This window comes from Pithys albifrons, chromosome 15 (genome assembly GCF_047495875.1).
Source record: "Pithys albifrons albifrons isolate INPA30051 chromosome 15, PitAlb_v1, whole genome shotgun sequence".
NCBI classification, from domain to species: domain Eukaryota; kingdom Metazoa; phylum Chordata; class Aves; order Passeriformes; family Thamnophilidae; genus Pithys; species Pithys albifrons.
Window position 1 is genome coordinate 15,080,930 of NC_092472.1, and position 25,934 is coordinate 15,106,863.

The 25,934-nt window shown below is 49.0% G+C and overlaps 1 protein-coding gene across 5 annotated transcripts; it reads left to right on the forward strand.

The window, feature by feature from the left end:
• The first annotated feature begins 11,065 nt into the window (after positions 1–11,065).
• On the forward strand, positions 11,066–17,206 carry LOC139678884 (leukotriene C4 synthase-like). 5 transcript variants are annotated; one of them, XM_071570127.1, is made up of 8 exons: positions 11,066–11,199; positions 11,283–11,349; positions 11,471–11,775; positions 13,603–13,772; positions 14,569–14,668; positions 15,679–15,749; positions 15,980–16,061; positions 16,414–17,206. In XM_071570127.1, the coding sequence occupies exons 4-8, from the start codon at positions 13,715–13,717 to the stop codon at positions 16,556–16,558; spliced, it is 456 nt and encodes a 151-aa protein (XP_071426228.1). In that variant the 5' UTR covers positions 11,066–11,199; positions 11,283–11,349; positions 11,471–11,775; positions 13,603–13,714; the 3' UTR covers positions 16,559–17,206. The 5 variants fall into 5 exon arrangements, with proteins under 5 accessions (XP_071426228.1, XP_071426232.1, XP_071426230.1 ...); XM_071570131.1 differs by having other exon boundaries at positions 16,432–17,206; XM_071570129.1 differs by having other exon boundaries at positions 13,606–13,772.
• Positions 17,207–25,934: the final 8,728 nt, after the last annotated feature.

Here is a 25,934-nt window from a genome sequence, read left to right on the forward strand (position 1 = left end):
GAGTGTTACCAGACAGAGAAACCTCCTGTGCTTTGCACTGGTACTTCCTTAATTCCCTCTCTGAAGAATTCCTCCTTCCTTAATCCCTGCAGGGCACGGCCACATTGCCAGAGCTCCCCTTGCATCTCAAGCACTAGTAAGCACATCTTTTGAGACTGATCTCTGGAAAACTGTCAGGAAGTGAGTGGAAAATGCAGCAGGTCGGAGTGGCGGGACCTGAGGGGCACCACACTGGCAGACATCAGGCAGTCAGGGCAGATGGTCAGCAGGAGAACACTGACTTTTGCTCTTTCAAACTTTGAACTGCAGGAGGGAAGACAAGCTCACATCTCCATACGGGGCAATGTCCACATGCCCTGTTGTGCTTTCCATGGAAAACACATTTCTTTACAGTGACATCTCTGGAGAACATGCCGGAGAAAAGGATCGGAAAAGATACACGGACATTACAGAAATGGGGAGGATGAGTGTCTAAAAATGAAATAATGGAGTCCTGCCATTTTCAGAGCTAATAAACGTGAATGTAAGAAGAGCTATAAATTAATTGTAGTAAAATGAGGCAGATTAAGGAGAAAAAACCAACAGAGAAGCAGAGCAGTTGCAGATGGATGGGAGGAGAGAGGCAGACACAGTACTGGGGTGAAAGAAGGGAACCTGTACCCCGGATACCATTTGCACAAGCTGGTAAGTGTCCCTGGGAACAGGAATTTTACAGAAAACTTTGGTGATCCAGAAGCTCAGAGTTGCCCAAGACAAGACAGTAAGTGTAGGTTTAGTCTGGACACAAGGCAGGGAAATCCTGGTGGTCTCAATTCTGTTGTATGAGGCTTTCCTGACTCCTTCAGGCACTGCACCTGTTTGCTGGGCACCATTTTGTTCCCACTGTGCCCCTTTTCACCAGCTCTTTCACAAACCAGGTGCAGGTTTGCTTGAGAGTGGCCTTCAGGTATCCCCAGAATTGTGTCCTCCCCAAGGGTCTCAGTTGGGATGTTTTTATCTGAGCATGGTTGTAACACACGCAACAGGAGTTATTCCCTTACCAGGGAGATGCAGATTACCCTTCAGGTTTAAACTCAGCATCCTCTCACCAGCTAAACACTTGTCAGCAACAGTCTGACACCACCTTGTTGTCCTGAGGGCACCAGCAACGCCCAAAACTTTCTGCAAAGGAGAATATGCTTGATCCCCACAGCTCAGTGAGAGCCGGGACACACAGAGCTGCTGTGAGTGCTATTAGTGATGAGGCCAAAAGAGAGACTGTGCTGAAACAGAGTCTTTCCACTTTAGCTCATGTGTTTCAGATCCACTGGATAATGACTGACAATGGCTGCTCTCCCCCAGCTGCTCATGGCTCTGTGATAATTCCTCTACAACTGGTGTCTGTCCCTACAGCAACAGAAACCTCCTCTGTGAGTTGGTGCCATCTTCCTGGCTCAGGGCTTGTTGTTTGCTTGTTTGTTTGCAAGCAGTTGTTTTGCCAAGGAAGATTTTGTGTGGTTGTTTTGAAGAAAAAAATGTTTTCAATTCTCAATGGTCAAGTTTTCAAACATCTTAAGTTTTGACAGACTGATTGGGTGTAATTAATGGCAACTGAAATTCCATTCAAATGTACCCTATCCCAGGGAGAAGGGAAAGAGATAAATGGGTTTATTATGTATGGAAGAGGGGGAGGGAGGGAGGGAGGGAGGGAGGGAGGGAGGGAAGGAAGGAAGGAAGGAAGGAAGGAAGGAAGGAAGGAAGGAAGGAAGGAAGGAAGGAAGGAAGGAAGGAAGGAAGGAAGGAAGGAAGGAAGGAAGGAAGGAAGGAAGGAAGGAAGGAAGGAAGGAAGGAAGGAAGGAAGGAAGGAAGGAAGGAAGGAAGGAAGGAAGGAAGGAAGGAAGGAAGGAAGGAAGGAAGGAAGGAGGGAAGGAAAGAAAGAGGGAGAGAAGGGAGGGAGGAAGATTGCTCCAGGGCATGGCAAGGTGCCATGGCCCGAATTTTCCAGGGGCCCAACATCCACACCCCACTCACCCCTTGGCTTCAGGGAACACAAACTCCTCCTGCCCTGCAGGAGATTCCAGGCATCTGGGATCAGATGCAACCCTGGGATAACTGAGCTGGCCTCGGCACAGTGCTCCCCCTGCCTTCCCCACCAAAAGTGCAAGCAAAATCACAGCAGAGCTGCTGCATTCCTGACATGCCATGTAAACAGCACAAGGCCAACTCGAACCTCTGGTCCTTCCTAATCCCACTTTACTGAAGTCAATAAACACGGAATTAGCAGCACTTAACTTCATCCGGGGCCACTCTCCCCATTGCAATCGTCAGCTCCTGGAGTTGAAGAGGCTGGTTAACAGAATGCAAACATTTGAGTGATTTTAGTGGGTCTTCCTCTGTGTCTGACCAAAAACTCCTCACCACTCTCTTCTTTGAAGGAAGACAGAAACCCAGATGTGGTTGGTACTCTGCATGCTTGCTTTTTATCCTTATTTTTTACACTTCTTTACTGCTTTCACTTAAATCTTGCATGTGGTTTTACACTGAGCCTGTTTCTCTTTATATCACCATCACACCACGTTCCATGTGGCTTCCTCCTGCCTGCTGATGTGGCTGTGCCATGGCTGGTGCCAGGCACCTGTCCTGGCTGAAAGAACATCAGCTGAAAGACATGTGGTTTATCTCTGCTGAATTCGATCTGGCCTTTTGATAGGAGCAGTACAGATGTAGGCATGCTTGAACAACTTGTGGAATTGAACCTCCAACATGCAGTGGTGCTGATCAAGGCACCAAGTTGATCAAGGCTGATCAAGTTGGTGCTGAAATATTCCACTGTCACTCAGAACAGCCCAGCTGGGACGTACATCCTATTCAGTTGCCCCTGGTATGGAGCATTGTCTTCTGGTGGATGGCCCAGGTGGAAAACTGATCTTGACAACCTCCTAAATTGCCATCAAGAGCTCTGTAAGTCTAATGTGCAGGAGGGAGTTGCTTCTGAGAAACAACCCTGCCAGAGAAAGGCCCTTCCCAGAAACAGCTCCTTCCCAGCCATGTGTGAGATGTGAGGAGGAGCACGTGCCCTCAGGAAGGGACACAGCACAGCTGCACTGCAACCAGCCAGCAAGGATTTCATGAGCACTCAGTGTATCCCTAAGAACCACTGGGGCACAGACTGGAGCTGCAGGGCTGAGGGACTTGGCACATTTATCTCCCTCTCCAAAAACAACAGAAGTGCTGTAGAGTCCCTGCTCAAGGCACCATGCTAGGGAGGGTCCACACCTGTGCTCAGCCCAGGAGGGTTTCAGCAGATGACAGCAGTCTCTGCCTGCTGAGAGTTTATGTCCATTTCTCAGTTAGAATGTAAATTTCTTAATAGTCAAGTGAAAATATTTCCCTATAAATGGAAATTACATAAGAGCCATTTCCTGACGTCAGATTCTAACTAAGCTGATAAACCCACCAGGGTCCCTGCAATAACCAACAACCTGGCTTGGTGCACTCTCCCTGCTGCCTTGCCAGGGCTGGGTTTGGATCCCTGAACCACAGCAGTCTGTTTCCTTCCACTGCTTGGGATGACTCCTGACCTAATCCTGTCTGGCAGGAAGCTGATCTGTGCATCCACAGAGAAGTTCTGCCCCAGGAGCAGCCAGAAGATCTCCAGCACATTCATCCCAGGCTGGGATCCCTCCATTTGCAGTCAGGACACCCCTTCCTGTACAGGTAAAGCTTCACCAGCCTGTGGCAGCTTCTGCATCCCAGTCCCTGGAGACCAACACCACCTCTCTGTTCTTATGTTTTTATTTTCCTGTCTTGTCTAGTTATTGCTCATTAAAAAAACAAACAAACAAAAAAACAAACCCACAACAAAATCCAAAAGGTTGATGCCCATTTATTTTCCAAAGAAAGCGGTAAGAAAATTAGTCTCTCTGTAAGCTGGTGTCTCCTATCCTTTCCCAAGGACAGCAAAGGGGTGCTGGACGAGGGGACTGTAACCAGGCAGTGGCGGGAGGAGCTCCTGGTTCTGTTTCTCCCAGGGGCAGGTCCTGCCCAGCACCCGCCGTTCCCATCCGCAGCTCCCCGCTGCCTTCTGGTGGCAAAAATGCACTGTGGATCTCCCTCCCAGCCCGAGCTTCTCCCCCCAAGACGGCGCCAGGCACTAGAACAGGGTGTGTGCTTTGGGGCCCCGTTTCGTGTCCTTCCTGGCCTCGCCTGCCCTCCAGTCCCTGCAGAGTCGCGCTGAAATTCCAGCTCTTTTTTGCAGAAAAAGGCTCTATTCTGTGCCAGAAAGGATGGGATAAGCAAACCCTATGTTTTGAAGGATCCAGCTGTGCCCCTGGGAATGAGGTGTGTCTCCAACACTTCTCGCAGCCCTTTGCCAACACCCCCCAAAAATGCAGGCACTTCCGAGCCCCCGGATGCCCAGTGTCAGCTGGTTGGAAATGGTGAACAGATTCCCATCTCCGGTTGCTGGGAGCAAAGCAGCCAGGAGTGAAGGGCTTATGGGATTTGCTGCTGCTTGTATTTGTGATAACCATCTCCTAGGAAAGGATTAGTGCTGGCCCCGGAGGTGGTGCCGGGGCTCCTGGGCTCTGGAGCCCAGCAGGAACAAAGAGGATACCAAGGACTTTGTCACCACGGAGTGCCCGGCTGCCAAGCCATGCTGTGCCCAGGGACAGCAGTGAGTCTGCACAGATGTGGCAGCAGGATGAAGAGCAGGACCACAGTGAGCCCCTGCTTCCAGCCCACTGTGTGGAGCTGTGTGCAGCAAAGGTGGACTCAGCAGGTCCAAACTGGTGATCCTCCAGAATTTTCTGTGGGAATATGCTGCATTTTCTTGCATTGCTATGGCTGGCAAAATCAAAATAATGTTACAGTGCTGTGTGCATTCCCTCCCTCGCTTTAGTGGTTACAGAAGAAAATTTCGGTTCATTCACTTCTTGTCAGTCTGAGCCCTTGCCTGAAAGCATCTGGTAATGGGCAGAAGGAGCACTGTGGAGATGTACTGGAGGTTTCTTTCATGACAATGTCTTTGTTTATATTGTATCTGACCCAGGAGGTCCCTGAAGTGCAGGGTGAACCCGAAACACAGCCTGTGGGGTCCATATTGTCTTTGTAGACATCTGAAATCCTTTGGATGGCAATCCAGGGTTCTCTGCATCACCCACAAGCTCTATGAGATCCCTGAATCCCTCTTTGGCATCAGGCCAAGGGCTCTTCTTTAGAGCTGCTCGTTCCTGACAAAGTGGAGGCAAGGAATCCAATGACTATATTAACACCAACTGTTTCTGCCCATCCTGACTCACTCCAGGGGAACAACCTGTCCTCTGGGCTTACCTACCAAGTTTGGGCCTTCCTGCAACTGCTGTTTGATTACGGGGCAATGAAAGGAAACCATGCCTAGTGTTATTTCAGAAATCAAAGCACCTTTTTTGAAGCAGGTCTAGGCAAGAGCATGACATCCAAAGATGATATAAGTGAGAATCTGGGTTTCCTACCAGTTCAGACTATCAACAGTGACCAGCATAGCCCTAGGAGTGTGGTGTTCTTGCTGTTCTTTTCTGTCCTGAGCTTTGCTTCACCCCAGTTTTCAGTTCAGCTGAATGGAGAGCTGGAATCTGTTAAAACCTCCTTGCCATGACCATTCTAACAGTGTGCCTGGGGGCAATGGTGTGTCAGGGGCTGAGGAGCAGCACTGTGGTTGTGTGCAAGTGCAACAAGCACAGTATTCTCTGTAGCATCAGGAGATGCAGAAACTTTCTAATGTAGAAACCCAAGGGAGTGGAGAGGTGGCGATTTATTTCAGAACTGGCTGCCTGTTAAAGCAAGCAGGAGCTGGGGAATGAGAGGCTCCCTTTGATATATGGGCAGATAGGGAAATGAAGGTAGTTTAGTCAGTCATAAAAATGCTTGCCATGAGAGAGAAAGGAATGGTTAAGTTTACACAAGTAGAAATGACAACCTTTTCTTTCATTTTCAAGTCAAATAGCTCAGAGTTAGATCTTATCACTCAAGACTTGAATTAGTCATGGGGCGAGTATCATAACTGAGAGAAATAGATCAAATTATAAAGGCAAGCTGCAACCAAGCTCAGTGGAAACTCAAAAGAATGAGGAGGAATGAAGAGATAGATCTGATTAAAATTAATATAAAACATCAGCTGTGCCTTAGGGAATGTTGGTGTTCTCAAACACAAATTCCAAAGTCAAAAATATCATGCTTTAGTTTTCCATCAAGAAACTGGGCTGTGTAAGAGCTTGAATTATTTCAGAGTATACTAACCCCCCAAGATGAAGACGCTGAACTGCCCCCTTGCTTGCCTGCATATGGAAACTGTGGGTTATAATTATCCAATGTCAAACTGTCCAGTGCACATCAAACAAGCTCACTGTTTTGGTTTTACATTTCCAGTTCATTTCTTCCATTGATTCTTAATATTTCCCCCACTAGACTCCTTTTTGCAAGTGCCTTTACGTGGAACTGGAATCAGTCACTGACTTACTTTGTAGAAGCTCAACATTCACTTCATTATTTTAATCTAAGACTTCATCCTTTGAACAGATATATTTTTAATCTGTCCATCAACTCAGTGACAAGAGTCTTCTCTTTTGTTTCTGCTGGACAGCCCTCATCCAAGGTAGAAGTGGGGTGAGCTGTGAACTATCTGCAATTGTAGATAGACTTTTCTTAGGGGATGTTTTCTGGTAATTCTTTACAAGGCAGCAAAAAGAATCAGAGATCCTCCTCCCTTCATGAATATAAAGATGTAAATCTGAGGCAAGCTTAAAAATCTCCAAATTAAATTTAATTTGAAACACATTTCTAATTGTTAACTAAGTTTTTTAACTGATTAAAAAAACAAGATCTAATTTACAGCTCTTCATACATCTTATATATATATATACACATTGTATGTATATTGAAAATCTGTATAATAAAAATTTATATGCAATAAAATATATGTAATAAAAAAATCTATATATATATATCTAGTTAAGAAACCCTATATTTAAGGTTAAGAGTATCACTGCTACAAGAAATGTTAAGTACTGAAAGGATTAATCACTAGAGGACTTTGGGAGGAATTTGAACTGATTTTCAAGTAAATAAAAAGTTCTGTAGGTAGTAGCTGACCAGGTTTATCTATTGTAAATATTGTACCTCTGAAAATTATGGGTGGAGATTTTTCTGCCTGCTTTAGTAATAACCTAAACACTGGTCCCTGATAAGTCCAGTACTACCAGACTGTATCCATTTTGGATCTCTGCAATTGCTGAGAAAAGCACGGAATGTTGATGTCAAAGGGCAATGGGCAGCACTCACAGCAGGGCTTTCAAATACCAGAGACCAGGCTCCTGTGTGCTGGGCTCAACTTGCTTTGGCACACCAGACCCAGATAAAGCCTGCTCTGACCACGCAGGGGTAGGAGGCAGGGAATGCTGTGCTGGGACTGAGGCCTGTGTAGACAGGAGGCACCGAGCACTGACTTGGGCACTGAGCATCTTCTTAACATCTGTGCTACCATCAAGACATGTAAAGTTATTAAACAGCACTCCAGTCCTCTGCAACATGGAGCAGGTAGGTGGATGCTGGAAAATGGGTTTTCTCAAGTGTAATGCAATGGGCAGCAGATCCCTGTCCCAGCACTGTCCATCTCATTTATTGCTCTCATGGGCACAAATCAAACCCACTTTGAGGACAATGTATTGAAAGTGTGATGGCTCGTGAGGGATTAGTCTCACTAACAAAGTCTTCCTTAAACATTGAATGCACCTCACTGTAAGAGTCCAGTGGAATTATGACAGGAAACTGGAAGTGGTGGAAGACTTTATGTGCAAAAAGCAACCAGAAATCCTCAAATTACAGCAGGTTCTGTCTGCCTTTTTCTCCAGCAGAGCTCCAGGGTGCTGGTAGAACAGCTCTGACCAGGAGCTCAGTAACTGCCCAGGTTCACTCAATGAATCCTCTTCTTGTCAGACTTACAGTCACTGTGCATCCTTCTTCCAGGCTTTAGGAGGCAGGGAGTCACCAAAGTAACATCACCTCAATGACCATTTCAGCCTCCCAGTGTTTAAAATCAAGGGTGTGCAGGCAGGTCTGGTAGTTAGCACTGTTTCTGGTCATTCAATTCTCTTACACAATTGTATCCTGCAACCACTTCACACCCTAAAAATAAACCCAGCTGATTTTAAAGCAAGTCCTTTGTCCCAGAGTGGGATTGGTCACCATTTCGTGACTGCTGGGAGCTGTTTTCTCATGTTTGGCCAAGGCTGCCTATTTGTGACACTTCTAAAATGCCTCCATGAAGAGTAAGATTTTCTATCCTTACAGCCTCTGTCTGTCCTGGCTTCCCTCACTGCCTGTCTCTGTGGGAGCTGGTAGCTGGGGAGGCTGAAGTTACTCAGAAGGTACTGAAAGAAAATTGGAGCCAGGAGGGGTGCCTGGTCCCCAGTGGCACCTCTAGGACTGCTGTTGGCCCAGCTTTACAACCCAGGAGCTGGGACAGAAAGGAAAAGGCTCATAAGGAGTCTTCACTTCTGGTACCTTAAATGGTGCCCCCCAACTTGAGACGCTGGAGGTAGGAGTTATCTGCCCTTGCTGGGGCACAGCAGAGCTGGGCCAGCCCTCACACATATCTGGGCTCCACATGAGGTCGGAGGAGTCCCACTCCTATGGCACGTGTCCCCAGGGACTGTCCCCAGCCCAGCTGTGTGTCGCTGACTGGCAACATTCCCAGTACATCGGCTCTGTTCCCTGCCCAGCACATCACTTGTGCTTCTGGGAGCAAAACAGTGGAAAAGCTAAAAGAACAACAGTTCAAGTGATGGCCTGCAATCCTCTGCAGCATTTGCCTTTGGTTCATTCCAAAGATATATTTCAAAACTTTTTGACAGTGCTGATGTCAGAGGAGCTTCCGAGAAACATCCATCTGTTTACAAACACATCCAGCTGCGCTGCCTCCAGAGCCTTCTGCCCTTCCACAACTCCTCCAGGGTGCCATCCCTTGTCTCTGCGGTCTCACCCTCTGTGTGTGTCTGACTGAGCTGTGGTCCAGGGTTATGAACAGGATGAGACAAGGCAGGACATTCAGCAGGACTCAGATTCCACTGGGCACAGTCCTGCAGCACTAAGCAAGGAGAGAAGATCAGATCCATGAGGACCTACTGCAGACCTCCCCCCAAATCACCTCCTTTCCTTTAGCCCCATGTGGGACAGGACTCTGGTGGGAAAAGTCTCCATCAGGTGAAGGGACCACTGCCCTCTTGATTGCCCCATTTCTGCAGTTATGGTTTACACAGAAAGACCTCCCCTCTTCAGGCAAATTCTCCTGACCCTTTCTCCATGTCTGGAAAGCCAAGGGTCTCTCCTTTGCAGGAGAGCTGTCAGGAGCAGCAATCTCCCCCTGGAAAATGCCTCCTTAGAGCTGCCCTCGCTCTGTCCCTCTCTGATGCCCTGCCCAGTGCTCTCTCATAACCAGGTAGGGCTGGCCAGCGTCTGGCTTTCTGTACAAACAAGACAGAAACACTAAATACTTCTATTTCTTCACCTCTATAATTTAGAAAAAGAGAATCTGTACTCCCTGACTCCTCTTCAGTATTTTGATGTACTCTGTAGCCTTGCAATTTTTTCCCCACATCATTATAGGAGAATACTAAGTGTGTCTTAACATAAGAGCTGCCAAAGATGTTTGAAAGGCTTGTTTGTCCCTCTGCAAAAGGAAATCCTCCCCCTCCCTGCCATATGCACTTATTGCTCCAGAGATTTATTGTTCTTCGAGCTACTCAGAAGTGCAGTTGCCTTTCTTGCATTGTTCCTTTTTGTTTATATGCTATTTCTGACATTCTGATAGAAAGGGAGTAGGAAAACTGGCAAAACATGTGAAAAGCACTTTCCTTAACTGAAAATAACACAACGCAAGGCAGGGCAAGAAGGGGATTTAATTAATATTTTTAACAGATGTTGATCGTAAGAGAAGGGGTATTATTTATTTGCATGGATCAGTGTCTTCAGATGACAGGTTAAGGGAAGAATTTTGACATTGTTTTTGTACTGATGCGCTGTCCAGTCAGATTTAATACATATACAGATAAAGCTCACCAGACTCCATTAGAAGAAAACTTAAAAGAAAATTCTCCAAACTATCCCTAACTGAATAAGTATATATACTCATCCAGCTTTCCATCTTGCTTTTTAGAAAATTACTGTAATGTTTTTCCTGTCTAAAGTGAATCTCTTCACTTTACTGGGATGAGAAGCTCTGTAGATGTTGGGCCATGGTCCTGCTCCATGTAGAAGCATTCAAGCAGTACAGAGATTGGTTTGGCCCTTAGAAATTTTGCTACTACTAAGTATTTGAGAACATTTATGTGACCTCTTTGATAAGTCACAGATATATAAATGTAAGGAATATCTGTCTGAATTCAGTCTGGAAGAACAGGCTTAAGGCAGATCTCTAATATACTCTGAGTTTGTATTCCAAGAGTTGAGTGGTATAATGCCAGGCAGTGTTGGTGGCAAAACCAATCACTTGTTCTTTCACTTAGTGAGAGTAGGAGCCTCTGTATAGATGCACATATTAGGAAGTCTTGGTAATTCTCGTCATGCAAAGTTGTTATGGTTATCCCAAAATGCAGAGCCCGGAACATATTTCAAATCTCTCAGGAGATCTGAGCCAGCTTGTGCCTTGCTGGAAGCCCTGGTGGGAACCACAGAGCAGAAATATCTGCAGCCCTCCCCTCTTCCTGGGAACACACAGCCAGCTGTGTCTTCCTAAGGCGTGAGATAATGAATTGGCTTTTTCTTGTGTACAGCTGTAAAATCCAAGAATTCAAGGAAAATCTCAACATAAGTTGGTCTGGGTTAACAGAAGCCTCCCTGGGTGTGGGGGGTCAGAAGGGCATGTCAACCCCACCACCCTGCCCTGAGGAGCTACTTGAACAGACTGAGTTGTTTGGGCCTGAGCTCTCTTTATTTCTTTCTCTTGAGCTAGAAAAACACTGCCAGTGAAAAGAAAGTCTTTTGCATGAGCCCTCCCCTCTTTTTTTCTGTGTGAGCATTAGAAAGACAGTAATTGTTCTCCCAAGCAGCTCCTCAGTCACATGTTTGGATGTACTCAGTGGCTGCAAAAGAATTTGAAGGGAAAGAAAGCAAATGTACAACCTGGTTTAGGAAATACTTCCACATTTGTACAACACAACTGGAAGGATGAGGCTTCACACCTAAAGGGTAAGTTGCTTATTTGCAAAATGTTCCACCTTCACTGTCAGGAAGCTCTTGAGCCATTGAACAATCCTGAAATACATTTCTAGGGAATGTTACTGCAGGTAACAGTGCTGGCCTCAGCATTTCTGACTTATTCTGGCTCTGCTGCTCCAGGTGAGTAATTGGTGCTGCAAATTCTGTGGATGTTTGAAACTCCTCTAAGACTTTTGTGTTTATCATTTTTCTTCCCAATGTTATTTTTTAATGCCTGTTGGTGTTTCTGTCTGCCTCACAGTTTTTTCATACCATGGTAATTAAGAGGCAGAAAAAGTTATTGCCTGCAGGAGGAGGTGGCAGAAGCAAGTATGGGCACAGAGAAATGCCTCCAATGAGGCAGTGGGAGGTGCAAGGACTTTGCTCCACACCCATCCAGCCTCCCCGTGGCAGGACCGTGTTCATACAGTGTGAGTTGCAGTGCAGAGCTGGGAAGTGGGAGACAACATTTCAGTAGCTCCTGCTCGGAAAATCTACCAAAGCCGCACCTGGGACTTCAGGACTTGCCTTTGCTTAGGAGGAATTTGGCTGTATCAGCCCTGGCAGGTGAGGTTTTGTGATGTGCTGTGGTCCACAGGGTGCTGAGGCTGCCCACCAGTGACATCGAAGGGCATTTGGTGCTGGGAGGAGGGTGCTTGTGTCTATTCCTTGCAAACACCAAGTGAGAATGGAAAATAAAGCGAATTCTGATGGTGAGAACCAGGGACAAGGAAAACATGCCCTTCGAGGATTTACAAACAGCTTGAAAAATTATGCATATGAGGGAAGGAGAAGGAGGGGAGAGACATCTGTGCTTGCTTATTCATTCATACTTCTACTGTCTTTATAATGTTCAGACTATGGTAGATGAAGATATTAGAAGTATTTTGTGTCTAATGATGATCTGGAGGGTGGGCGTATCCTGTGGAAGGCTGTACAGCTCCTCCTGGCCCAGATTCCCTTCCACATTTGACCCTGTTGATGCAGCTCACACTGCACTGTTGTCTGGTGGAGGTGTAAGCTCAGATCCTTTATGTTCAGTTGTTTTGCTTTATATTTTCTCTTGCCAGGGGGCTGTGGTCACACAGAAGCAGAGGGAAATCAAACATTATTAAGCACTGGGAAAGCTCTGTACTTTTTGAGCTGACACAGGGGAGTTCTTCATTTCTTTGACAACTAAATGGGAAAATGTTCCTCATATTTCTAAACAGTCACTGGAATGAAAAAGGTTCAATACTGAAATTAAAGAATTAATCTTAGAGCTGATGCATGAAAAATGGGGGGGAGGGGTGTTTGATATTTGGAGAAATACTTAGCTGGGACATTGTTACAGCCGTTTTGGGTGCCTTTGTACCATATGAAGAGGCAGAAAATCAGAACCATCATATTGCCTCTTAGAAAGTCCATCAAGAACATCTGACATAGAGTGTAATACCTGTAAACTGCTTTAATGTAATTTTCTATAACAGTGGTGTTCAACAATGACTTTGCCTTAACCCTCTTTCCTTTCTCCCTGGTGTGAAGGGAGAATTCTTCAAATTAAGGGAGAGGAAGGAAATAAAGCTGGCAGTCCCAGCAGCTCTTGCCTAAGTGGGCATCTCCTGACTTGTTAAAACGTCATTTTCCTTTTGCTATATGCTAATGAATTCTGCAGGTTTTCCCACACACAGAACTGTCTCTGGTGTTTGCAGTGGGAGCTCATTGGGCTGAGGATTGATCAGAAGCCTTAAATGCACAGCTCCCAGCTTTTCCAGTAGAAGGGCTGGCTCTGAAACCCTCTGGGTGTCTGACAGTCATTCTGCAGGACCCATCCCCAAACAAAGTATCGCTGTTCAGGACAGATCTAGAGACCTTTTATACTACATCACACCCTGTCTTACCATTGCAGAGGGTTTTTGGCACAGGGCCTTTTTTCGACACTGTCTCAGCATTGTGGCCATAAGTCATTTCCTGTGCCCAACACATGCTACCCAGAGTCTGTGTAGGGATATGTACCCAGGGATATGTGCCTTGGAACTCTGCCTGTCCTGGTGCTCTGATGGGGCACAACAGTTCAACCAGGGCTGTGATTTTACATGCAGCATCAAGGAGAGGGATGTGCCCTGGCCTGTGTCTTAAAGCAGATGCCCCAAGGGAGGAGAGTGCTGGGCTTTTGAGATTTGTCCTTGCATTCAGCTCCCAGTTCCCTTCTCTCTCACACGTTCACTCTCTGCTTTTCCACTTTGTCATAGCTCATTCCTGGAATGGGGTGTGGGGGGTGGAGTCAAGAAAGGATGTGATCCTTTAGATCTATCTCCACTGATTTCCATTTGCACAGTTCACATGGTAATGGCAAGTCAGACTCCTCCTGGGTGTAAGTAGCACAGATTACATCTTCCCTTTGTTTAATTACAGCAGACCTATGCTGCCAGCTACCACCAACAACTGCCACGTCAGCAAGTACTGAACCCGGCCAGAGGAGCTTCTGAGCAAGAAACAAGATTTTCTAAGGTTTGTAAGAATCAGTATGTTGGATCAGATTCATCTGTTGGCTGCTGTGACACTCCTGGGAGTCCTCGAGCAAGGTAGGGACCTTTGGAAGCACTTGTTCAAAAACTCGTTGGGTCAATCCACTGCAACTCCACTGATTTTCTTTCATTTTCTTATTTAGTATCTGCTGTTGCACTGACACTTTGCTGCTTTTCAGGCAGTGAACTTGTCTGGGTTTTGGAAAGCACTCAACCAAATGAGTGCCTGGAAAGTCCTTCTTCTGAACTGACCTATCTCTTCCATTCAGACATTTCTTGGTTAATTCTTCCCTCTACAAACATGTAGAATTTCTTTTGTTGGGTTTACAGCAATTCCTCAGGTGCATGTAGATATGAGCATACAAAGAGCTCTGAGGTGTGGAAAGGTGGAAGGAGGGGCTGTGTTGGGTCACAAGGAACATCTCCCAGCCATGGGGTCACATTGCACAACAATTTAATTCACTGGGTGGTTTATCAGTTCTGTCCATAGTCAGGATGTTGAAAGGGGAAAAAACTAAAAGATTAAAAAGGCCTTTAAACTGTGAGTAACAAAGTGCATCAGAATTGTGTAACAGTATCTATGGAAATAATGATTTGTTGATTACACAAGAGAGAAAGCAGATAACACTGGTGGGGCATAATTGCATAGTTCTCATTACACTGTTGCTCTGGGTCATCCCTTTCCCATACTCGAAAGGCATCTGGGATGTTACTCTAACTTTCTCTGCTGTGCTGGCATGTGGGGTTAAGAGGATCTTCTGCAGATCTTCTATCCCAACCTCTGGCCATCTCCTGACCCCACTGTGCCCACCCACAGGACTGACCTCTGCTACTTTTCTCTCTTTTGCTGCAGCCTACTTCTTCTTCCAGGTGATCTATGCTAGGAGGTTGTTTGGCATTTCACCCCCAAAGATCTCAGGCCCACCTGAATTTGAGAGGATCTTTCGAGCACAGTAAGAAACTCCTTGTACTTGATGTTTGCCAGATCTCATGTGTAATGGCATTGCATTTCCCATACTCTGCCATTCCTTTCTCAGGACTGTAATTCAGAAGTTACTCACCTCCCTCAGGGTTAATCAGTGGGTTGAAGAGCCAACATCAGGGTTGGGTTGGCTCTTGAGCCCTAAACCAGCCACTGCTGATAGAAACCATGCAGGAATCTCTGCTGTACAGTGAAGGGCTCCTAAAGACATAGTTCTTGTGCCAGAGACTTAGGCTGGTTTCAGCCAAGTGATATTCAAATCTCAGGCAGCTTCAGCCTTGCTCTGAATCCTGCTTGCTGGGAAGGACAAGCTCTGAAGAAAGATCTTAGCTGGGTCTGGGATGGGGATAGCCACAATCCAGCACCTTTGCCTGACTTCTGTGCTAGAGCTGCAGTGGGGAGAGAGGTAGAGAGGGAGGAGCCTCCACTTTTGCTTCAAAAAAGCAACAGGGCAGCAGAAGTAGGATCCCCTCAGCCATCTCCTTCTCTGCTCCTTCATCAGCCTAAACTCAGCCTCATCTGGCACCTTTTAGTCCTACTGTGTTTTTGGGGGACGTGCAAACAACCCAAATAGCTGTGTGCTCCCTCCCACTCTTGCATGAAGCCCAAGCTGCTCTGGCCTTACCTACTTGAGGGACAGACCTTCCCTGCAGCGCAGGGGTTTGGGGCATTGATAACAGGGTTTGAGCTGTGGCACTTTGGGAGGGGCAGTGGGGGTGGTTCACAGAGCCTTTCTGTGCACAGCCTGACCTGGGCATCTTTTGCTTAATTTCTTCTGCCCTGGAGACCCAGTTCCTTCCACTGTTTAATCTCAGTGAATAAAACTGTGATAGTAACTGTGGGGAAAGGTGCAAACCTGGAGACTTCTTATAGCAATATCAAATCTAAAAAACTACAGCCTCCAGCACCATAAAATTTCTAGGGAAATCAAAAAAGGAAGAGCTTCCTCCCTTTCCTTATGACCTTCCTCTTTTTCCTCAGGGTGAACTCCTCTGAGTATTTTCCCATTTTCCTGGCACTTCTGTGGCAGGCTGGGCTCTTCTTCCATCAAGGTGAGAATATCCCATTACCTGTTTTGTCACTGAATCTGTACCCCTGAGTGCTGGCTCAGTCCTCAGGTTCTGAACACCTTCTGAACTATAAATTAAGCAGTAATTCTGTCTCTGAGGAAAGGTAGAGCCAGAGGACACAGAATCTTTATTCCTTCACTTTGTGTTACCTCTGTGGCTCCAAGTAGCTCTGAAAAGCTTTAGATGGTCACTGTGATCTCTCTTAACCACAGGTCTGGCTGCAGCCTTGGGTCTGCTCTATCTCTACGCCCGCTACTGCTACTTTGTGGGATACAAAGCATCATCTTCAGGAAGGTAAACACCTCTGCAAGACTGGAGTTTGTGGTGACTCCTGGGGAGTTGCATTTGGGAACATAATGTGCTTTGGGGAAGCTCAGGACTCCTGTGTGCTTCAATGTTCCTCCATGACTCAGCCTGGTCTCTGAGGTATAAAGTGGGCATGGGTCCAGGGCTGGGGGCAGCTACACATACATGGGGCAAGACTGGAGCTGCCCTGAGCCCTTTCAGGGGGGGTTGTGCTCCCTTGAGACAGGAGCAGGGCATGGGACCCCATGCAGGGGGCAGGGGGCAGAGAGGGGATGCCTTTCCACCCCACTGCTGCAGAGAGGAAGGGACTATTCCTGGGCAGGATGCTCAGTCTCAGCAGCTGCCTCTCTTCCACCAGGCTCAGCCCGATGTACTCTTCTGCCTCAATTCTCTGGATTCTCCTTGCAGCATCAGCCCTGGGCATCCTACATTCCTTGCTCTCTCACTACGTGGGGCTGAACATCCTCCAGCTTTTCACAGCATGACCAACTCCTCTGTCCTTCATTGGTATTCTCACCTTGGAGTCCTGCTCCCTCCTGGCCTCTGTAACAGACTGGCTGCAACTCACACAGTGTCCAGCAGCGAATCCACCCTCACCTGAGCTTTTACCACCTCCCTCCTCACTGCTCAGCACCGGCACAAACTGCTGAGCAATTCAGGAGATGTTTTTCCCTCACTGCACTTTGTCTGCCAAGTGCTCCATATCTGGCAACTCCATCATGTGAAACAGCAATGATCCAAAACAAGGAGAGTTTTAGGAAAACTGGACACACAAAAGCAACCTCTTATGAGTTTCCCAGTGAGCTGCCCCAGGGAATGTGTTCCCTGTTCTCCAGTGGCTCTGCCTTCAGCCCAGGCACCAAACGTGTTCATGCCAGTTTTCCAAGGCCCACATCTATTAAAGGAATTTGTTTGGAATCGGATGTGGGCTGAGGCATAACAAAAGAGATGAGGAATAAACAGGAGCAGCCACCAACATGTTATGCAAAAGTCTAGTAGTGCCCTCATGCTGCTCATCAGCCACTGCTCACGTGTGATGCTGTAAATGGGACTGCACAAAATCATCACTGCTGCATGTGTGACTCCAAATACTGCTCAGTAACAAGATGCACAAATAAAAAGACACTGGAGTTGCTGTTCTGGATGTCTCTTTGGGAGTCTGAAGCTTGCAGGGAACAGCAACACCAGTGTTTGAGTGCAAGGTGGCTGCCTTGGTTTCCCTGAGCAGTCCAACACAGCCCACGAACTGCATGCCATGGAAGGAGAACGCTGAGGAGGGAGAAGCTGATGTTTGGAGATGCTGAGCTCACAAATTGGGTGCTGAACTCAGCACCAAGAAATGGTTGCTGCTGGGTGGTTTGTATGGTGCTCAGGTCTCACCTGCATCAGGAAGGGCTGGATTTTCACAGGAGTTCAACATTCACAACACTGGTGCTTTTGGCCATTGGTGCCCTTATGACACAGCTCAGGAAACATCAGCAGTGCTCCCTGTGTCATCACAGGGGGAATTCACACCAAACTCAAAGACCAAAAATAACTTCAGGAACACACTGCCAGTCTAAGCACTCTGTAAAGCCTGCTGCTTTCCTCTCCCTTCACCAGCAGCAGGCATATCTAAACTGTAAGAACTACCAGCAGGGGCTTTTGGAGGAAGTGATTAATTGTTGACATAATTTCTTTTCCTTCCCTGCCTTTTAAACTGGCTTATCCAGCAAAGGCTCCAATCTATTTCGCTTTTGGTCTCTCCCACCTTGGAGTTGTGCTGCTGGTTTGAAGCTGGCAAACACTGCAGGGGAAGGCTTAAAGCCAGACAAAAACAACTGTACAACACCTGGCTTTGCCAAGTTTTCAGTGCAGCACAGCCGCATCCTCACAGGAATCCCTGGGTATCACAGCCAGATAAACGACATTTTTTCTTGTCATCTTTGATGACTCACTTCGGAAAAGCTGAGCATAGTTGAGCCCTGGCTGTGCCTCAGCAAAGTCTGGGGCTGGCAAGAGAGGAAGGGACATGCTGCCTGCCCCCAGGGAGATTTCACTTTAGCCTCTTAACTAACAGGTCCCATCACCTCCTGAAGCTGATCCCCAACCCTCACATTTTTACCAGTACAACCAGTAACCTCACAGAGAGTTAATACAGAAGGACCTGCCCCAGCTGCTGGTGCAGGTCCTGTCTACATGTCAAAATGCCACTGTCTGGCGTTATTCCAAGGGGGTGCTCACTGGTTCTGTTTTATCCTACAACCAGTTTTCTAAGCCTGCTGTATCAACCTGGAGCCACTACCCACCTCAGGCCCACTTGTGTCTGCTCTGTGTGTGACAGGGCTGCAGAATGACTCAGAAGAGGGAAATTAATGATTCAGCAGTGAGATTGTAGCCAGCTTCTCCCCTTGGATGCACAGAAGACCATTAAAAATCCTGGCATGACCATGGCCTTGGTGGGTGCCCTTGCTACTTCTACCACAGAAAACCTGCCAGACACATCATCAGCCCTTCAAGCCACTGTCAGAGGGGCTATTTCAGGTGCCCCGAGGAGAAGGGAGGCTGCTCCCCTCCACGAGGGCTGCTGTCATTGCTCTGCTGCTTCATCAATCAAAGAAAACTGCTCTGCACTGTCCATGGTTCAGCCATGCAGGCCATGGGTTCGGGATTTACCCAGTTCACACACTGTTGCCCAGCACAGGGTGCTGGTACCATGTGGCACCAATTCGCCCACCTGCACCTGCTGCAGAGGTGCTGAGGGGCCGGGGGCTGGCAGGGGCTGTGCTAGGGGGCTGCCCCTGCCACCCTGGGTCACAGTGCCGCTGATGTGGAGGCCACCCCGTGAGCTCCACTTCAAGGGTTATGCTACGGGCACTGGTGCACAGCCCACGCCCAGCGCCGAGGCGGAGGGTGCCCCCTAACCCCACCATGGGGGCCAGCCCTGCGCCACCAGCCCCACTCCCCCGTGTTTGTGTCCCTGCTCCACCCCGGCATTCCTTTCCCCGCTTCCCCTCGGGATACCTGTCCCAGCTTCCCCGCAGGGTTTGTGTTCCCGCTCCTCCCGGGATTTGTGTCCCCATTCCCATCTGGATTTGTGTCCTAGCTCCCACCCGGGATCTGTGTCCCCACTTTCCCCGGGATTCCTGTCCCAGCACCCCCCGCAGTTCGTGTCCCCGCTCCCCCGGGATTTGCATCCCCGCTCCGTCCGCCCCGGCTCCGCCGCTTCTTCCCGGGACCAGGAGAGGGCGCTGGTGCCCCGCGGCTGCGGGTGGGGGGCCCGGGGGTGCCCGGGGGTCCGGGTGGTCCGAGGGAACCGATCAGCGGCGGCTCCGGGCCCGCTGCCTGTGCCGGGGCACCCCCGGCCGCTCCCGGGATGTGCCCAGGCCAGCGCTGCCCGGGCAGCCGCCCCTGTCACTGCCGTAGCACTCAGGCACGACCCGCCTGCTTCAAGCTTGGTCCGTGGTGCGCCAGCCCCTGCGTTGGTGTTACTGGAATGGGGATGTCCTGGAGTCTCGCAGGAATCTCCTGGAGACGCTTATGACACGCATAAAGAGCCGCTGCAAGCGCTGCGCGGATTACAGAGCTCCTTCCTGCTTCCTTCCATCACGGCTGCCAGTTCATTGTCAGCAACGCGAAGGAAAAGGTTTGGCGCGAGGTATTTGGAAGCAAATCCACCCTGATAGTGCCGCAGGCTCCCAGGAGAAGCAGCCAGCCGGATGGAGGCCGGCAGAGAGCAAAGGAAACCCGCAGAACCAGCGAGAACTTTTTTTATCACGAGGAGTGCAGAGGCTGAACTTGTAAACAACCCTCCGTCCATCCCACGCGAGAGGCGGTGAAGGTGCACAGCTCTGCCCCCGCACCCACTGCGAGCACGCACGTGTTCCCATCGCCGTGTTCCCAGCGTCCCAGCCAGGTTCCCGCAAGGCTTTTGTATCCCGGTGTGGAACTTTGTAGTTTATTGTCTCGAAAACTTCAAGGGCGCCCACCTGTACTTTCCTGCCCCGTAATGTGTGGCCGGTGCCGAATAAGCGCACAGATAGGTCTGGTGCGGGCAGCAGCGGGTTTACACGTGGCTACCAGCACTGAAATACTGTCACCCAGGACTGGGGAAAAAAACACCCAAGGCCCCGAGGCCATGGAAGAGCTCCCCAGTCCCTCCGGAGCACGGCTTGGTGGGATGGATGGAGAACACCCTGGAATTTCCCCGGGAAGCAGCTCTGCTAACTTTCTTGGTGGGGAGAGTGTTTGCAAGGGAAACTCCCGTGCGGCTGGGAAAGGAGGGTGCAGCTGGTGGCCCTGGCTTTGTGGCACTGGCATGTCACCCAGGTTTCCATAGCACCAGCATCCATAACACGGGGCCAAGGGGAGGGAAAGAAGTAGGTCAGACAGGGCTAACAATACCCAGACGTGTCTATCTGCGGCTCAGCTTGATCCAGGAAAGGGGGTGAAACGGAGAAGAAAGGCAGAGAGAAAGGGAAAGGGAAAAAAAGTATTAAAAAGGGGAAAACACAAAGTATCCACAGTTTGAGCATTTCTTTCCGTCAGAAAAATAAGGACCTTTTAAAGCCACCTTTGTGTATCAGCGCTGAGCAACCGAGACTAGCACCCACCTCCTGCCCATCTGACAACAGACTACAAGGGAATTCAAATGCTAATTTGGAGCCAGAGTTCTCAATGGGCCTTTATTTCTGCAACAGCACCAGGATCAGAGCTCTGGGGACGCAGCCGGCTGGAGCTGTGAGGATGCAGCCTCCAGAGCAGGACTGTGGCACACTTTCCCCTCGTCGTTCCTCACCCTCACTTTGTTACCCCCTGTCTTAGTTTTACTTTTTTACAGGCAAGTGACTTCAAGGGCAAGGAAAAAGAACGGCAGGCACACAGGAGTTGTGTAAGTGGTGACCCATTTCATGTGCTGAGTCTGCAGAGGCCTCGCCATCAACATCAAAGCACTTTGGGGGGTGCCTGCTTGCAGTACGGTCATTTCGGGCTCTGTATCCATCAGTGCCAAAACTAGGGAGAACAACACAGACAGTAAGATCCAGAAACGTCTCAATCCCAGTAAACATACGGTCACACAGATCTGCTGGGCGTGCAACAGGGCAAGATCAGAGGAAGGAGTGCTTTGCTTGGGGAAAGAGGAGGGTGTAGGTGCAAGAGCACAACCCTCTCTGGAGAGATTGAGATGGTGTGGGTGGCTGTGGCTGACCCGTGTCACACCTGTGGCTTGAGAGTGCTGCATTTGGCTCAAACACCTTCACAGAGAAGCCACAGGGGTGAATGGAGTGCAGGGTGTTTCAAACAGGCCACTGAGAGCAGGGCCCTCGCCTGCAGGCAAGTTCTATCTTTACATTAACCGAAGGCCATGGCCCTGTGCAGGAAAAACATTCCTGCATTTGATAGTGAGGTAAAATCTAAGGAAAACAAAAGCTATCTGCCACTTTATGTGTTAGCAGGTTGGGAGGAAAATCCACACCCTGAGGTTACAATTTGCCTCATCCTCATCAGTTTTCTACATCCCAGCAATTACCACTTGTAGGAGAGCACCAAGAATTCACCTTTCCCCAGGCAAGGGCAGAGCCACTGTATATTTAAGGTGAACACAGATTCACATGTCCCTTTGAGAATACCCTCCCTGCAAAGGAAAACTCACATTCCTGCTGTGGTAGCTTAGGGGAAACCAAGCCCAGCTCCAGCCCCCACCAATGCTGTGTCAGACTGTTCAGAGACCAAAGGTAAAAGTAAGGTAGGGAGAGCAAAAGGTTCAGCACTCAGGAGGACTCACAGAGCACTTGTGGAGTGAGGGAAGAAAAGAGGATCTGTGCCTGAGCATGTGCATCTGCCACATGGCTTTGACATTGCACTGCTGGACAGAGAAAGCCGTGTGACCCCAAGCTAAAGCAACATTGCCTGCAAGGGCTGGAAGTCAGGGAACATCATGCCAGCGAGAATGAAGCCAGTGAGCTGCTGTGGTCGGTGCCTCTGAGCCTGCAGTTGGTGAGGGGCTAAAACAGGCTCCATTTCATGGATATGGGTGGACAAGATAACAAGAGCTCAGGACTGTTATCTGCCCTGATACAGCTCCAACAGCACACTCTCCCAACACTGGACTGAATCACTCCACTGTAAAGTATTTCCAGGTTTACAGCTCATTTTCCTTCTGTAAGGGTGTGAAGAAATGCAGACAATGCTCGTTGGAGGGATGGGAATGGCCACTTGCCCACTCTGTTCTGGCAGCGCACAGGTTGAACTGCCAAGGAGCTATGAATGTTCTGCCTGAGTGAAGAAACCTTTCCCGGGAGCAGCCTGATGAGCTCAGCACGGCGCTGCGCGGCCAGATGGCTCCTGGGCCAGAGCTGACTCATGGCCACACAGCCCAGGCAGGCAGGACACAGCGAGACCTGCAGGACACACCTCGGAGCTGCTGTACCTGCGATCACAGCAGGGCAGCCCCCTCGGGTAAAAACAGAAGGTATTCTGGCAGCTGCCATAATTATAATGTTGCAGAACCCAAACGGTGACAGGCCTGAGTTACACGGGCAAGCAGAAAAGCACCAGCCTGGTGAACTTCCAGCCCATGTCCGAGAGGGTACGACCACCGACGCTTCCATTGTCGCAGTGGCAAAGGATAGTGAGCATGAGCTGTGGACACACAGGGAAGGGTGATGGATTCAAACAGTGCAGCAGCGGCCTCAGAGAGAACTTGGGGATCTGCTTCTCACTACAACAGTGGTTATCAGCCTCTCCAACTGCTTTCCAGACTGGCTTGGCTTCTTTGTGCATTACAGATTAGGAAAACTGGGAAACATGAGCTCTGTCCAGTCTGTGCTGCAGAGCACTATTTTCAGAGTAATGAATAAAGGTTAAAAAAAAAAAAGTGAAAATGAAGAAAGGTGAAGCGTAGCCAAAAATCCACTTAAATTATCCAAAGCAAATGTGGAAGGGAGGATGCACTGGCAAAGCTGTGAATTGGCAGCACTGGTGAGTGATGAACGTGGCCATGTTATCTAATATGGCAGAACACACATCATGCATTTTTAATAGCATTGTTTACCTTCTGTTTGTCACAGCATCACAGCTAGAGGCTGTTTCTAAGGCCATGGGAAATAACAGAAAGGTTATAATTTAATTGCAGGGCTTTTGACTGGAGGTCACACACACAGAGAAACCTACAAAGCGTCGATATTATAAGATTTCCACGTATTCCCTGTTTTCAGATCTCAAATGAAAAGCAAGTCAGCTGCAGCAGCATTTATTGAGTGTTAATCAGGTTTGCAGATTAACTGTAAGATCCTGAATTTTAGGTGCATATATGCAGACATGAGGCACATGGAACACATGGAGCTGAGACATGAAAAATGAAGTTCATGATGAAGGCAGAACAAGTGGATAACATCTAGCTATGGAAGAAAAGGAAGGCACACAGTGATGATGGATAAGGAATTCTGTCATCTTTTCAGAGCAGGTATTTAAGCACTGATCACTTCTCCCTGAAACGGCAAGTGCTGACTCACAAAGGAAACATTGGTAATTATTTTTGCATTGCAATAATATCTCCAAAACCTACTCAGAAATGAGCATCTGCTTCACTCCCAGACACACAAAGTGCCTCCATATGGTTGGATGCCTATGGAACCCTTGAACCAGAGCTGCAGATTTTCTCCACTGTCTTCTTGGCCAAGAACTAAACATAATCAAGCTAACAGAAAAAGACAAACAGAAAGGTCTTGAGCAGGTAGCAGCCTTCAGGGACTTTACTTTGGTCCAGCTTAACACTTACATGTGCACTCAGCTTTATGCATCTCTCTGCAGGTTGGACTGGGGTCACTGTGGGTCACTGTTCCCAGCCCACTCTCCATGAACCTGGAGGGAACCTGGGATGTTGCACAGGGGCTGTGTGACTACCTGGCAGATCATTTCTCCAGCAGTTTTGAGGTTGGAGGCCACCTCTTTGCTCATTTTCTCCCAGATGGACTACAACACCCAGCAGGCTGAGCTCAGCTTGGATTACAGCCCTCCCTCCCTCCCCAGGCTGACTTGAATGAGATGGAATGTATCTGTTTGGAATGCAATTGGAAAATGAGTGCAGGCCCTCTCCTCTGCTCTTTGGAAAACAAGTGTGCCTTTCCCCTTCCCAGAAACGAAACTGTGAAATTCTGAAGTAGAACAAAGCCCTTTCAGGGAAAAACATGAACCCGAAGCTGCAGTGTGAGCTGTGGCAGACACAGGAGCTCAGCTGAGTCTGCTGGAAGGTGCAGGTGTCAGGCTGGCACCATAAAACAAAAAGCCAGGTAAACATGATGCTCAAGTTCTAGGAGAAATCATGGAAGCAAGAAATGCAATAAACTCCTGTATCAATGTTTCCAGCAGGATTTTTATCTCCTGTCTCATTCTCTGCCAGTGCTCACATACCATGGGACCACCCCCACTTGTAAAAGCATTTACCAGCCAGGGCCTCTGAGGAAAGGGCTGCAGCTGTTGGCAGTAACTCAGTGGAACTGTTCTTTATTTTCATCTTTCAAACACTGCATTTAGATTGGCTAAATTTATCTCTTCTGTTGACTCTTTACATCTTCACTTGTCTCTGCTGTTCGCAGTCACCTTCTTCCCCTGGAAGTGGCAGTACCGAACTTCCTGTTGGACAATGTGTCAAAGGCAGGCTGTAATTTTGTCATAGCTTCAAAACAGTTACATATTTGCAAAAAAGCGCCCTCATATGACCCTTCTTGTAATACTGAAAAGATATGCATGCAGAACTTCTTGTGGTATGAACACAGGATGATTTTAATTTGCTAAGAAAACACGAACATAAGATCAGGGAAATGTTGGACAAACCAGGCTTTATTTATCACTGAAAATTAGATAGCAAGAAATCAGCCACCACAGCCCTCTTCCAAACCATCCAGTCACGTGGATCGTGGTGCATAAACAACAGAAACCATATTTTCTGTAAACAACAGAACCCCGATTTTAACAAGACAAACCCCATCTTCTGTCCTTCTTCAAATGGAGACCAAAAAGCTTAATCGAGACTAATAAAATGACACATAGTGAATGTGCCCCAGCATGATTATTGATATACATTTTAAGAAGCCAAAAAATATAATTTTCTCACTGTTATAAACACAGTGGCTTCATCGTGTATTAGCAAAGGATTTGCTTTACGCTCAGGAACAGAACCAGAAAGCTGCGAGTGGCCACCACAGCCCTGAGGTCACCCCGTGTCTGTTCTGCCGCAGTTTTTCAGCCCGAAGCTGCCGCAGCTCAGGGGGCTCTGTGCGGGCCCCGTGCGGGCTCCGGGCCGGCTCTGTGCGGGCCCCGTGCGGGCTCCGCGCCGGCTCTGTGCGGGCCCCGTGCGGGCTCCGGGCCGGCTCTGTGCGGGCCCCGTGCGGGCTCCGGGCCGGCTCTGTGCGGGCCCCGTGCGGGCTCCGCGCCGGCTCTGTGCGGGCCCCGTGCGGCTCCGGGCCGGCTCTGTGCGGGCCCCGTGCGGGCTCCGGGCCGGCTCTGTGCGGGCCCCGTGCGGGCCTGGCGGGAGCGCTGAGGCCGCACAGGCCGCGCGTGGAGCGGCCATTGCCGGGCAGGGCTCCCCCCTCTCCCATCGCGGTCCGGGGCCGGGCTGCGGCACCGACCACCCCCGGGGGAGCGCGGAGGGCCCTGCGAGGCCCCGCGGCGCTCGGAGGCGGGGCCGGGCAGCGCCGTGACTCGGCGGCGGGCGGGGCCGCAGTGCCGGAGCCGCTGATCGCCGCCGCGGCCGCAGCTCTGCCGTGAGCGAGGGCGCCCGGGGCGGGGACGGGGGTGTGGGCAGCGGGGACGAAGCAGCCGGGAATCAGCGGGGCGGGCGGGAGGAGGCCACGGGCATGTTCGGGGGAGCGGGGCGGGCGA

What these genes read in the sequence shown, in the direction of transcription:
- LOC139678884 (XM_071570127.1), top strand. Translation starts at nt 13,715, where the DNA reads ATGTTGGATCAGATTCATCTGTTGGCTGCTGTGACACTCCTGGGAGTC. An exon ending in GAGAGGATCTTTCGAGCACA is followed by an intron (nt 14,669 to 15,678) that starts GTAAGAAACTCC and finishes CTTTTTCCTCAG; the next exon opens with GGTGAACTCCTCTGAGTATT. An exon ending in TGGGCTCTTCTTCCATCAAG is followed by an intron (nt 15,750 to 15,979) that starts GTGAGAATATCC and finishes TCTTAACCACAG; the next exon opens with GTCTGGCTGCAGCCTTGGGT.